This window comes from Pelobates fuscus, chromosome 2 (assembly GCF_036172605.1).
Source record: "Pelobates fuscus isolate aPelFus1 chromosome 2, aPelFus1.pri, whole genome shotgun sequence".
In the NCBI taxonomy this organism is placed as follows: domain Eukaryota; kingdom Metazoa; phylum Chordata; class Amphibia; order Anura; family Pelobatidae; genus Pelobates; species Pelobates fuscus.
Window position 1 is genome coordinate 312,870,504 of NC_086318.1, and position 13,460 is coordinate 312,883,963.

The following is a 13,460-nucleotide window of genomic DNA, read 5'->3' on the forward strand; positions in this document are numbered from 1 at the left end:
ACTTCATCCCTTGTGGAGGTGTGGCTGGTGGGTGATGCCCGTGAAAGAATAGGCACCTATCTTGATAACGAAAAAATATCCTTTCTCCTATAAATATACGAATACATAAGTACCTAAATCTATAGCCAAACCTGGTGTATTTCATTGTAAAACCAGCCAACATACCCCTGTAATGTATAAGCCCAGCCCACCCCAATTTAATGGTGTGTCCCAGTCTTTATATATATGAATATGATATATATAGTTTAGAAAATCGTTTAAGTGTATTAATAAAAACTAGATGACTGTGCATCACAATAGGATTGAAACAGCTCATAAGTTCCTTGACTGGCTGAAAACACCACTAGAGGTGTCCAAACATGACCAACTCCAACAAGGAACACCCCTAGAGAGGTGGTACAATAACGATTTTAATATTTAATTAATTGCTTTCTGATTGCGTTCATCATTGGCGACGTGGCTGAAAGATGTTTAATCACGGGAAGGGAGGTGCCTAATAATGTAGAACACCCCCTAAAAATATCTTGCTGCAGATTGATCGACATATGGAATAAACAATATCCCTCTCTGCAAAGTCAGCCAAACAACGTCTGTGTTTATTTAGTGGAATGTATCAGCTGCTGCTGAATGTATCAGCTGCTGCTGGTGAACCCCCGATCAATGCTGTACTCTACCCGAAATCTGGGGCTCAATTAAAAGGCACTATACAGGGAAACCATATATCATTTAAATAACAGGTGCTAAAGACTCTCTCACTCAAGATGTTCCAAAACAATGGGCACAATCGGGTTAATGCTTGCAATGCTATAACAGCGATATAATAAACCCTACAGTAACTAAGGTATAAGAACATTTTGTAAATACTTGACACCTGTCACTGCAAAATGGACAGGATAAGGATAACAATAAGTTCTAGTAGTGCAGGGGTAGGTAACCTTCAGCACTCCGGATGTTGTGAACATCTGATGCTTTGCCACCATTATGACTGTAAGAGCATTATGGGAGACGTAGTCCACAATATCTGGTATATGTTAGTAATTCTATAATTTTGTCTGTGTACATATTATTACGTGTGATACACCTGAGAGTATGTTGTAGTAACACCACCAGATGGTCACCGAAAACAAAAAACAGCCGCCATCAGTGTGTTCTCCAACAAAGTTAGTCTAGTTCTAGTCCGTTTCTATGTATTGTTTATTTTGACATTGTAGCTGTAACGTTAGCAGAAATTATTCAGCTGACAGTTACAGAACATACACAGATGAGCACTTACATTTTATCCCGGTATGTCAGCAATGGTGAAGTATTACATATATGTCAACCAATGACATTTGCTTTTTTTGAATTATATTTCTTAAATCTAGTATTTAAAAGAGATGAAGAGAGAGAGAGAGGTGTGTGTGTGTGTGTGTGTGTGCGTGCGTGCGTGCGTGCGTGCGTGTGTGTGTGTTTTTACAGAAAAACCTTCATACCTAGTCTCAATACACAGGTAAATGTAAGCACAATGTTTCCTGTAGCAGCCCGTCCTCCAGAATTCACATGATGTCACTTGTGAAAGGGAGGGAACACAGACTGACATAATATTTGCATATTATAAACCAGTTTCTCTTCCTGTTTCTCCAGCCAGCCTTGAGTCTGGTACACACACAGAATCAGCACAGATTGGGAACATTGCTTGATTTGGGGCATTTTTCTCTCCGCAGCAAGGTTAGTACTGGGGGAATGAACTAACACGAGGGTCACTTTAATCTTGGTGGTGGACCTTGAACCTGGATATCAAGCTCACATTTTATAAGTAGGTAAAAGGAGATACCAGGTAATGTGAGCTGCAATATGTGCATTGGTGTTGTCACAGCTATAGCTCTGGTGTCCTCTTGGTGTTATAGTAAATTAACGTGTGTGGTTTATTAAAAATCAGGACTGTCTGAACAGTACGTCACACACTAGATTCAGCATTAGGAGTACCGTACACACAGATACATAAAAAAAACTTTTTTTTAAAACTGCTGCTGTCTGTACACACCTTTCATTTTTTTTCGCATAACTTGTGAAATATATTTGGGCAAGCATCCAATAAGAGCTAGTATTCCCTGCATTAAAAGCCAGCTCCCTTTAACATAACACATGTTGGCTTTAAAAGGTAAAGGCACAAAGAGGATACAAATACACAAAAACAAGTCCTGCGCTCAGACTCCCACTACTCCTGGGCGACAACAATGACCATAGTACACATCAGCCCCAATACATACAACAAATAACCAAAGAAAAGAGTTACTTGTGCATATTTAAATAACTTAAGGTTATTAGTATCACTCTAATGGCCATTAGATTGTAAGCTCACCTGCCACGTCAAGGCAAGCCTCTTAGGTGAGTCCTACACTAACAATTTACCTTGCTAAAAAAATCTCTAATGAGACAGAGAGGGGTATTTTTTCTGAATCCCTATATACTTATTAACCCTTGACGTGGCAGATAGGCTTACAAGCTAATGGCCATTGGAGTGATACTAAAAACCTCCAGTTATTTAAATACGCATAGGAATTTGGGATAGTGTGCAAGTAACTCTTTTTCCAGAGGCACAAAGAGACCCCCATTGCCAACCAATGTAACAATTTCCCAAATCAAGTACCATGTGTTTATGGTTACCGGCAATACTATTGTTTACATACCAAAATGATTTATCAAAAATACTTTTTTTTTTTTTTTTTTTTTTTACAAATGGTTATAATACTACCAGGGTTATTCACTGAACTGTGAATTGTCTAGAAATCAGCAGGACAGTTGCCTAGTAGGAGCAATTTTGCAAGTTATGCTTCCAAGTTATGCTTCCATATCCCCTATTTTGGTTTTAAATGTGCAATATCCTGGTGAATTTCTGACAATTCTCAGTTTAGTGAATGACCTATTTGTATCTAACAATGCATGATCACATTTAATCAGTAAATAGTGAATTGTCAGCAATATTCTAAGCACAGAATGATTGTACACGTTTGCTGACTACAACGTCTGCAGATCTACCAGTTGGTACTATACATAAAATATGAGACAGGAGAGATAATTCACCTTTATCAGGCAGTGATAGTGAGAAACTAGGATCTTTATTATTGTTAAAGTAAAACTACAAGAACCATAACTACAGGCATTGTAGTAGTTATGGTCCTAGGAGTGTCTTGGCACGATCCCAGTGTAATGTGTCAAATGTTTTAGTACTGTTTGACAACTTACCTGAGTACCCCGGTTAGGAGAAGCTGGATGTCTCTGTGCAGCTAGGCACGGCCAATCCAGGAGTGCACTCATTGGCTGAGAGTGCTCAGCTAATAATCTCTGTGGGCATGGTCCTGCATGACGCTGATTAGCTTAACAATACCTGAACATGTGATAAAGTAACTTTGTGTCAAGTCAGATATACCTCAACAATCCTGAGACATGGGATGTCCTACACTACATAAAAAATATGCATGAACAGTCCTAAACGTGAATAAGTATATTGTCTGAAACCAGACAAAGGATAAACAGGGACAGGCCAAGGTCAAGGAGTGCAGAGATGTGGATAAATGAAAAACAAAGCCAAGGTCTCGGATTCCAGAGAACAGAATAGTCTTTATTGACGTCAGAATGATGCCCATGTGAGAATGTCCTCATCAAAAATTATGTAAGAGTGATGCGTGCATCTTCGACTTGAAGATGCTGGAGTCATAACAGGTATATGTGATTACATCAAAACCCTGGGATATGATAAGATCAATGCCGTCAATGCATCAGGATGAGATAACATCAATACTTTAGGATGTGATATCAATACCCTAGCATGCGATAACATCTATAGTTTAGGTCAGGACATGATAATATCAATATTCTGGAAGGTAATAACATAAGTACTGTAAGACTTATAAATACATACAATGTGGTGGAACACACATCTGATGGTTCCAGAAAATAAAACAGAGTGACATAGTATAATACTGTATGGTAAAATGTATTAAAAAAATAGAGCAGGGGCGGAGCCTGAACGCAGAAGAGACCGGCAGCAAAAGCTCACAGCTCCGAGCCTTACCCGGTGAAATTAACGGCAGAACTAACCCCCTACCCTCCCTCAAACGACAGAAAGCACCCAGAGCCCCCATGGGACGCAAATCCAAAAAAACGATACCAAACAAGCCCGCCCCGGGGCTCACCATTGGGGAAATGTGGAGGCAAACACGAGGCACCAGCGAGCACAACATGGCGGCGATACATGGAGGATGCTCTGACTTTTCCGAGGACCTCTCGGGAAGAACTAGAGGAGGATTATCCGCAAGCTCCGCTCTCACAACGGAGGGTAAAACAAAGCGGGACTGGGGCAGACACCGACCCATTTACCACGACAGTCCTAAAGGCGCTTTTAGCAGACCTCCGACAACACATCCACGCGGACGTCGCGGCACTGCTCGAGGACTTGAGAGGCCTGACAGGCCGCATTGACAAAGTGGAAGGTACTACCCAGACCAACTCCCAAGACATTGCCGCGCTCCAATAGACCGTACAGAACCTACAGCTGCAGGCCCAACAATATGACCGCCGCCTCGTGACACATGAGGATTCCAGGCGGAGACTCAATATGAAAGTCAGGGGGGTACCCGAGGACATAATGGAAGCAGACCTACCGAAGGTCATGCGGCGCCTGATAACGATGTTGCTACCTCCTACACAGGCAAAGCCAATCACCCTTGAAAGCCTCTTCAGGGTCCCCAAGCCAGGGAATGCCCCGGCCAAAGCCACGAGGGATGTAATGATTACCTTCCGTAACCACACTGATAAAGCGGCGGTCCTCGCTGCCCTGCGAGGGAAAACCCCTCTCCACTTTGAGTCAATGGCGCTAACCTTCTTTGCCGATCTGTCAGCTGGCACACTGGCATGGCGCAGGTCGCTCCGACCTCTCACCTCTCTGCTGCAACATCACAAGGTGACCTACCGCTGGCGGCTCCCCCGCACACTCACTGTACAGCAAGGGGCAGACAAACACGACATTCAAGACATTCAAGAGGCCCCAGCCCTGCTACGGACTCTAGGCATAGCACAAGACACGCTGCCCAGCTCTGCCTCCCCAGCCCACACATGGGGCCCGGCGAGGACCGTGCCGTTCTTCCCCCAGGGCTCCACACCAGATTCCTATGCTGCGGTCACCACATAGAGCTTCAAACCCAGCATAGCCCGGTGAGTCCCTCACACACCTAATCGGTTCCTCACACAAAAGGACCTGACAAACTCATCCTACCGGCCACCGTGATTCTGGTCCGACCCACCTATACACACCCAAAGGACATACCTGAACCCCTCTGTTCACACCTAGGCATGGACTACTCACTGTTCGTTATCTACCGTTTTGATAACCGAGAGGCATACTAGGAGCACCCCCACTGTGGGCGCATACCTACCCGAGTACACACCAGGACTGGTGCTCACTCACCAAAAGATGTACAAACCCCCACCAAGATAGTATTTGGCAATGCACCCGCTGAACGGACAGACACAGCAGGCGCAAATGAGCTTATATTATAATTATTTTCCCCTTTTTTTTTTTTCTCTTACAACCAGGGATATCTATTATACGGGTTAATATAGCAACCAGTGGTATCCTACAATTGCCTTATCCTGGCAGCCAGTGATATTTTTATCGGACTACCAGAGCCCAACACCCGCTCCACGGCTCCGCTGGGACACTTGCTGACACTGCCTACTCTGCAGACATATACATCTACAGACTGCAGAGGTCGCTATTTACGGCACGGAAGCAAAATGTACCTTGCTTTTACATATGTTGCATCTACTGTTGTTTACTTTACTTTTCTTTCGTATTTATTTTTCTTTTCCATTTGCTCTATAACCCTATAGATGCGGCTACACACTAAGCCCAACGTCACTAACTGCTCACTATGCCTAATACCCTATTAGCATAGAGTGTCTGTAACAAGCGACCCACCTAACATACGATCCTGTAAACCACGGCCACAACGAGACGCACTTACATACAGAGACACCAAGGCAAGTAAACCTTACCCAATACACAGCTTAGTTGGAGCCATACTCAGCACCCACAGCAACTCTGCATAGCCCAGGAGATATCAGCCCCCTCACACCGAGGAGATTGCACTGACTACTGTAGGTGGCACATACACAGCCCCAACTAGGCACCGGCTGACCCCCAACAGGACTAAGATTCACAGCCGTGCATAATACCGTCTGATACACAGCTCTCTGCACCCCAACTGAGCTCTCACGAACGTACACTGGGACATATAACTTACTTATTTTGCTATCTATTCTGTTTTTGGGTCTGCTCGCCCAGGGGAGCACGGGGGGGGGGGGGGGGGGGCTGCTGCTTAGCGGATAGGCCCCAAGCGAAATATATGCTCCTGTACCCACACATACTGCTGGAGCACCATAAGATCAGCTAGATATGTGCCATACACTATACCTCAGCTGACGTCTGATCCGGCTTCATATTCCATTACTCACACAAGATCAGCCCAGACTTATGCCAATGTTATACTTTAGCTGGTTTAGCTTTGCGCAATGTTTTTAAGCTGCTGCTTAGCACATTGGCCCCGAGCGATACACAAGCACCGACACCCACAAATACTGCTGGAATACAATACTGTACACAGCGAATAAAGGCGCTAACCAACATGCAACCTAGCTACTTACACGCCTTTACCCACACATATGGTGAACCGCACACCGCTTAAGGTTGTCTTTCCTGCTCACTACAATACAAAAACGTACTGAGTTAACTTATGCCATAAAAATGTTTTACTATGTTATATATGAATGCGTCTGTTACGGCTGTTGTGGCTACACAGACACTGTTGACCACGTCTCGTTCTACATCTTGCTTTACCTTACGCTAATCAACAATTTGTTGACAATGCAATTGTTTCGTTAAGCGTGATATCCATCACATAATAACAAAAAAATTGCAATTTCTCTGCCACTGCATAACTACTGTAACCCTGTAATACGCTGTTGTGGCATCCGTTAATTGTCTGTAACCACCTGCACAACCAAAATAAAGAATTTAAAAAAAAAAAAAAAAAAATAGAGCAATAGTACTCACAAGCCCAGAGCCAAATTAACATATGGCTCTCATGGGAAGCGTAGCAGGACTCTTAGTAGGATGTCCCCATCCTTCTTCTTGTTGCTCCTTAACCCTTTAAGACCGGAGGGCGTACAATTACGTCCTTTTTTAAGCGGCTCTAAACGCCACCGGGCATAATTGTACGCCCTCCGGTTTTTTTTTTACTTACCCGGTCGCCGGCGATCCCACGTAACAGTAAGCGTACAGAACCACGACAGCCGCTGCAAGCTGTTTCACATCATTTCACATTGTGGCAGTTTAGACAGCACATTTTTGTTTGTTTTTTTAGCATGAAAATAACAGAAAAAAACAGGCTATAAGACATCCGCAGTTTGCAATAAACACGCTAGGCTACATGTGTATACAACAAAAATATTCTTGCTTGGTGTTATGGTTAGGTATGCAGCCCTGTAAGTTATGAGCCCTAGGTCACCATTATGGCAGATTAGGTTCTCGCTGTATTAAGTACGTGCGTCGCATTAAGTCTTGCTGCTATGTGGTTGCTTGTTTGTGCGTTGCTTGTGATGTAGTGAGACCTATGTGGGTGCATGTTCATGAATGCTGTGCAGATTTCGTGTACATATGGTCACTATATGGAGCTACTAGCAAGCACAGTGGAAACAAAGCATAAAACATGAGAGTAAAACATTAGAGCAATAATACAGTGAATTATGTCAGTAGGCATTGCAATGGTGGGGTATAGGTGGCCCCGGTCAGTGTCAGTCCTTTCCCCTGCTTGGGACTGTATGGATAGTCCAGGTGGGTCTGTTTAACCAATGCCTCTGCGCAAGGCCGGTTCCGGTGGGGCCTTCGATGGTGTCGATGGGGTCTGCTTCCAGGCGTACCTCCCTTCCCTCATTGGTTGTGGATGGGCTCTGTGCCGGTTTAGTTCGCCGGGCAGCAACCCAGTCACATTGTGGTCTGTTCTGATCTCGTGCTCCGTGTTCTGTATTCCGGTCGTGTGGTGAGGGAGGGCACCCCTGTAGAGAGTAGGTTCACCCGGCAGGCAGCGCAGGGTCTTGGCTGTGCTGCGTATTTTTTGGTGTGGTCGCCTGCCTTCCCGGTATGGAAGTTTCATGGCAGCCACTGTATGCTTTACTTTCTGCTGTCCTCTCTTCCGGTCTGGGCCCCTCCGGAGTTTAGGCTGGGGCTCTACACATCTGTAAGGCCACCTTTGGAGCTGTGCCTTGAGTGTCTTTTCTTGTCTTTTCTTGTGTTTTAGTCGTTTTGTGCGGGCCGTGAGTGGCCTTTGTGCGGTTCCAGGTTACTGGGTTTGGGGCCGGCCTGTTCAGGCGTGCACTCTTCTTGCGGGTGGAGTTTGGGGGTTCGCCCTGTCTCCCCCTGCGCTTCTGTGCTTTGGACCCTGCCTCATGTCGCCTGGTGGGGGTCCCTTTTGGGGGGACTGCATCAGGGCCTCCAGCTTCTCCCAGAGGGCACCGAAGATGCGGTCATATCAACGTTTAGTTTCCCTCTCTATTATGTGCAGAGCTGAGGTCTGTGGGTTGGGCGCCATCTTACCTGCTCCACGTGTGGCCTCTGTGCTTCGTGGTCGTGTGTCTCGGTGAGTGCTTGTACACTTGCTTGTGTGGGTGTGGACCGGGATAACCCCCACCGGTCCGGGGGGGGGGGAACGCTGGCTCTGTGTTAAGTTTCCAGGCATTCTAAGCTGCAGGAGAGCGCCCGTCTCTCCCATACCTGCTTTTCTGGTAGGCCTCGCCAGCGTGTCGGGTACGTACCGGGTAGGTAGTCGCTTGTTGGGTACCGTTGTGTCCACCCTGGCAGCCCCCGTCATCTGGCGACCTTTGTTTGGCTTTTAAAAGCTGTTTCAGCGGCTTTGTGGCAGTTTTTCTGTCAATGGTTGCAGGAGCTGTGGTGATCAGCGTCCGCTCAATGCTGCGGTGAGGCCCCGCCCCGGGTGCTGTGGCTTTTACATCTATACCTAACCTGTTATAGTTTAACGTTTTCAGAACCAGAGGCAAAATCACTGGCTTGTACACTATCACACTATTAACAAGCCATCACAGAGTACTATGCCTGTCTTTATCATTCAAAAATTGTGCAGTATATTCTTTTAGACATGTAACTTTGGATATCTCCTCTGTCACTAAGCAATGTCGTGATCACTGAAATCCTGTATCTTATTTTATGCACAACAAAAATAAAGAATTAAAAAAAAAAATGCAAAAAAAAAAAAAAATGCAAATAGCAAAAATAGGAAAGTTCCAATAGAATTGAAAATAAAAAGTCCTGTGTATACAGTCTGTTCCAAAACGCATTTCGCCCTATGGTGGGGGCTTCCTCAGTTGGTGTCAGTCGATATCTTCTGGGGAGGCTTCCTCGGCGTCCATTTTTGTCTCCTCCTTATTTCACTTCCGAGTTTCTGTCTGTCCGCATTTGGAACGCATGATGCGTTCCACCGCCGGTTACATGCGCTCCACTTCCGGGTCGCGTATTGTGTGTCAATAGGACGCACAATAGACGTCACTGGAACGCATGATTTCCGGATTATGCGTTCCACTTCGGGATAATTAAGGGTTTTCTTCATCATAGAGCACACATATTCGGTTTTCAAACATTTATATATGGTACACCGATTGCCAAATAACAATAGTGTTTTGTATATGATACTCATATAATAATTTTATGTGCACATATATTACTCCTAAATTTCCTACTGTATATATGTTTAGGTGTAAAACTGTCTACAATATATAAGATAAAACATTAGTATGAGTCTAGGTCTCTAAAAATAAGATATTAATACTACTAAAATGGTGTATATAACTGAAATCTTATATTATATAGTATTAATATCTTATTTTTATGATGAAGAAAACCCTTAATTATCCCGAAGTGGAACGCATAAACCGGAAATCATGCATTCCAGTGACGTCTATTGTGCTTCCTATTGACACACAATACGCGACCCGGAAGTGGAGCGCATGTAACCGGCGGTGGAACGCATCATGCGTTCCAAATGCGGACAGCCGGAAACCCGGAAGTGAAATAAGGAGGAGACATAAATGAATGCCGAGGAAGCCTCCCCAGAAGATATCAACTGACACCAACTGAGGAAGCCCCCACCATAGGGCGAAACGCGTTTTGGAACAGACTGTATACACAGGACTTTTTATTATCAATTCTATTGGAACTTTCCTATTTTTGCTATTTGCATTTTTATTCATTTTACCAATAAAGTTATTTCTTCTTGGACACTTGATCATTTCATCTTTACCAAGTAATTATCCAGACAATTTAAGGAGCAACAAGAAGAAGGATGGGGACATCCTACTAAGAGTCCCGCTATGCTTCCCATGAGAGCCATATGTTAATTTGGCTCTGGGCTTGTGAGTACTATTGCTCTGTTTTTTTATAATACATTTTACCATACAGTATTATACTATGTCACTCTGTTTTATTTTCTAGAACCATCAGATGTGTGTTCCACCAAATTGTATGTATTTATAAGTATTTCTGTGTAAGTGGTATAAGGGGTTTCCACTTGGTTGGTTTGTAGCTATTCTTGCTACCACACATATTTTACTACTGTATATTCACCGTCTTATTATTTTAATTTTATTATTTAAAATTAAGACCCGTGGATAGAGCACAAAAAATAAATGTCTGGTTAAAAATATCTGGTTTGCTTATTATTAGTATTCTTTTTAGTACTGCCTTGGTTGGTTTTGCTGGAACTGCTCATGTTTCTCTCTGAATGTTGTTGTTTTTTTCAACTTGCTATTTTAGGATGAACAATAGCTTGCCAGAGGAGAATGATGAGTCCCAATACCCAGACAAACTCTTTTCTGAAGACTATGACGCCGGAAACAATTCCGTGAATGTCTGCAACGGTGCTACTGCACAGTCAGTTCCTTCCCATCATAACATGGCTAATAGACAGCAGAAATATCCATCTAGCAAAGACACTGGGTATACCTCCCAGGTTAATGACCTAATGGGTCTGGAAAACCTGGAACCACCAGACTCGCTCATGTCAGAAAGGAACATGGAAGATTTTGGGCCTTTTAATCCCAGGAACTGTATGACAGGTAAGTCAACATCCACTTGCTATACATATATAAAACCAGTAATCATTAATATAGCTAAGCAGCTAATTAGGTTTCAAAAAGACATAAATAAATCAAGTACAAACATTCCATCTACATCTACCATTGTGTACTAATGGAGAAGGTATTGTTAAACTTAAAGGGGAACTATAGTCACCAAAACAACTTTAGCTTAATGAAGCAGATATAGTGTATAGATAATGCCTCTGTAGTCTCACTGCTCTGTTCTCTGCCATTTAGGCTTTAAGTCATTTGTGTTTCTGTTTATGCAGCCCCAGTCACCCCTCCCCTGGCTGTGACTCACACAGCATGCATAAAAAAAATGGTTTCACTTTCAATCAGATCTTACATTTTTTAATATCCTGCTCTGTAAATTGAACTTGAATCAGGAGGCTCCTGCAGATTCTAGACGGCTATTATTAACAGAACAGTAGATAAGAAATTCTAAATTAAACAGAATGTGTATAAAGAAAGTTTAAACATTAAATCTATCTTTACAGGAAGTGTTTAGAAAGTCTGTGTACGTCACATATGGGAATGTGTGGCTAAGGCTGCTTAAACAAATTAATTTAACTTCTAAATGGCAGAGAAACGAGCAGTGAGAATGCAGGAGCATGTTCTACACACAAAAACATTAAACTAAAGGTGTTTTGGTGCCTATAGTATCCATTTAACAGTTGGGGTTATTTACCAGAGTGTGTTTTGTTTTTTTCAGTTCTTTCAGTTCAGCCATTGTGGCCTAAAATTTTAAATTAATTTCATGAAATACTTCCAAAAACATAACATATAATTTCTAATTATTTGGGTATTAGCTGCTTGATCCAAGGAGATATCTGGCTGCTATTTTGGGGTCAAGAAGGATTTTTTTCCTAGTTTGTTGCAAAATTGCTTCAGACTGGGTTTTTCATCTTCTTTTGGATCAACAGCAAAAATAAACACGTTTTCATGGCATTATAGCTTCCCCTTCTGTCAAGGCCCCCTTGTGCGGTGCTGAAGGGGTTAATAACCTCCCCATAGGAAAGCATTATCCAATATTTTCCTATGGGGATCCCGGCGACGCTCGACGTCCTCATGCAGAGCGTGGTGACGTTGAATGTCATTTAAAACACTTTTGCTGCTCTAAGAACACGGATGCAACATCTAGCGGCTGTCTGAGAGACAGCAACTAAAGGTGGGATCAGCCCTGTAATCAAAACACTGCGGTTTCTCCAAAATCGCAGTGTTTTGACTAACAGGGCTAAGGGGAGAGGGGCAAGGCACCCAGACCACTCCAATAGGTAGAAGTGGTCTGGGTGCCTACAGTGTCCCTTTAACGGTAATAAAAAAAAAACGGTCTGGTCACTAAGGTTAATATATATTCATTAAAGCCACACAGTCTCCCATGTTATAAGATATCCACACAGTGGCGGAACTAATGTAGAGCGGGCCCTGGTGCAAGCAATGTTTTTGGGCCCCCCAATAGCGGACGGGTAGATCCTTATCTGTGGTTTAGCTCCCACGATGCTATGCCAGCTGAAGATATACAATTTGTCCATTCTTGACAGGGTTTTTTTTTTTTTTTGTAAATCTTTCTTTTATTAAGGCATATATGAGGGATACAAAATAAAGAGAGGGAAATGCATAGGTAGTACATACATAACATTAATAACGTAGTTAGGTACAATTTCCCAGAGTGTCATGCCTTGATTTTATATTTTATGAGTCGCTTAGTGGAAACGAGTTTTAAACACGCTAGAGTAGATTGCTTAAAGTAGAGGGCTTACCATTAGAAATTATCATGTGGGGTATCTGTAGGTAGGTAGGTTAAGTTAAGGCTGAACCACGCAGGCCAAGCTAGCAGCGGCGCAGGCTATATCAGCGATATTAGGGCAGCTATACAGTTTGGTAATATCAACAGATGTCAGGCTGGACAATACAGTGTATAGAGAATTATGTGCAATTTAGTGTCTCGAGTAGCTAGGTCATGGTATGTCGTTCAATTGCAACCTATGTCAGCCAGGCTGAGGTCAAATGCGTTATTGATTATCAGCGGTAAATTAACAGGTTGGTTCGCCCTCAAGGTGGCAGCTCGAGTAGCCTATAGTCATGTTAACATACGATGATATTTAACAGTGGGATGTATGTGGCCTATGGGCATAATCAATGACAATAAACAATAGATAATAAACAACATGAAAATACAGCTGTTCAGTACTGGCTAAAGGATGGTCGTGAATGACTGGACACCTTGAGGAGACATATAGTAAGCAATTTAGGCAGTAAGCAGTATGTACTTCAAA

General features: G+C 43.3%; 1 protein-coding gene across 1 annotated transcript in view; it reads left to right on the plus strand.

The window, feature by feature from the left end:
* The first annotated feature begins 1,617 nt into the window (after positions 1-1,617).
* TRAF3IP2 (TRAF3 interacting protein 2) overlaps positions 1,618-13,460 on the plus strand; it is a 40,928-nt gene continuing 29,085 nt past the window's right edge. The window contains exons 1-2 of the mRNA XM_063441795.1: positions 1,618-1,707; positions 10,862-11,163. Coding sequence (XP_063297865.1) covers positions 10,863-11,163 — 301 coding nt within the window. The 5' untranslated portion in view covers positions 1,618-1,707; position 10,862. The remainder of the gene's footprint in view (positions 1,708-10,861; positions 11,164-13,460) is intronic.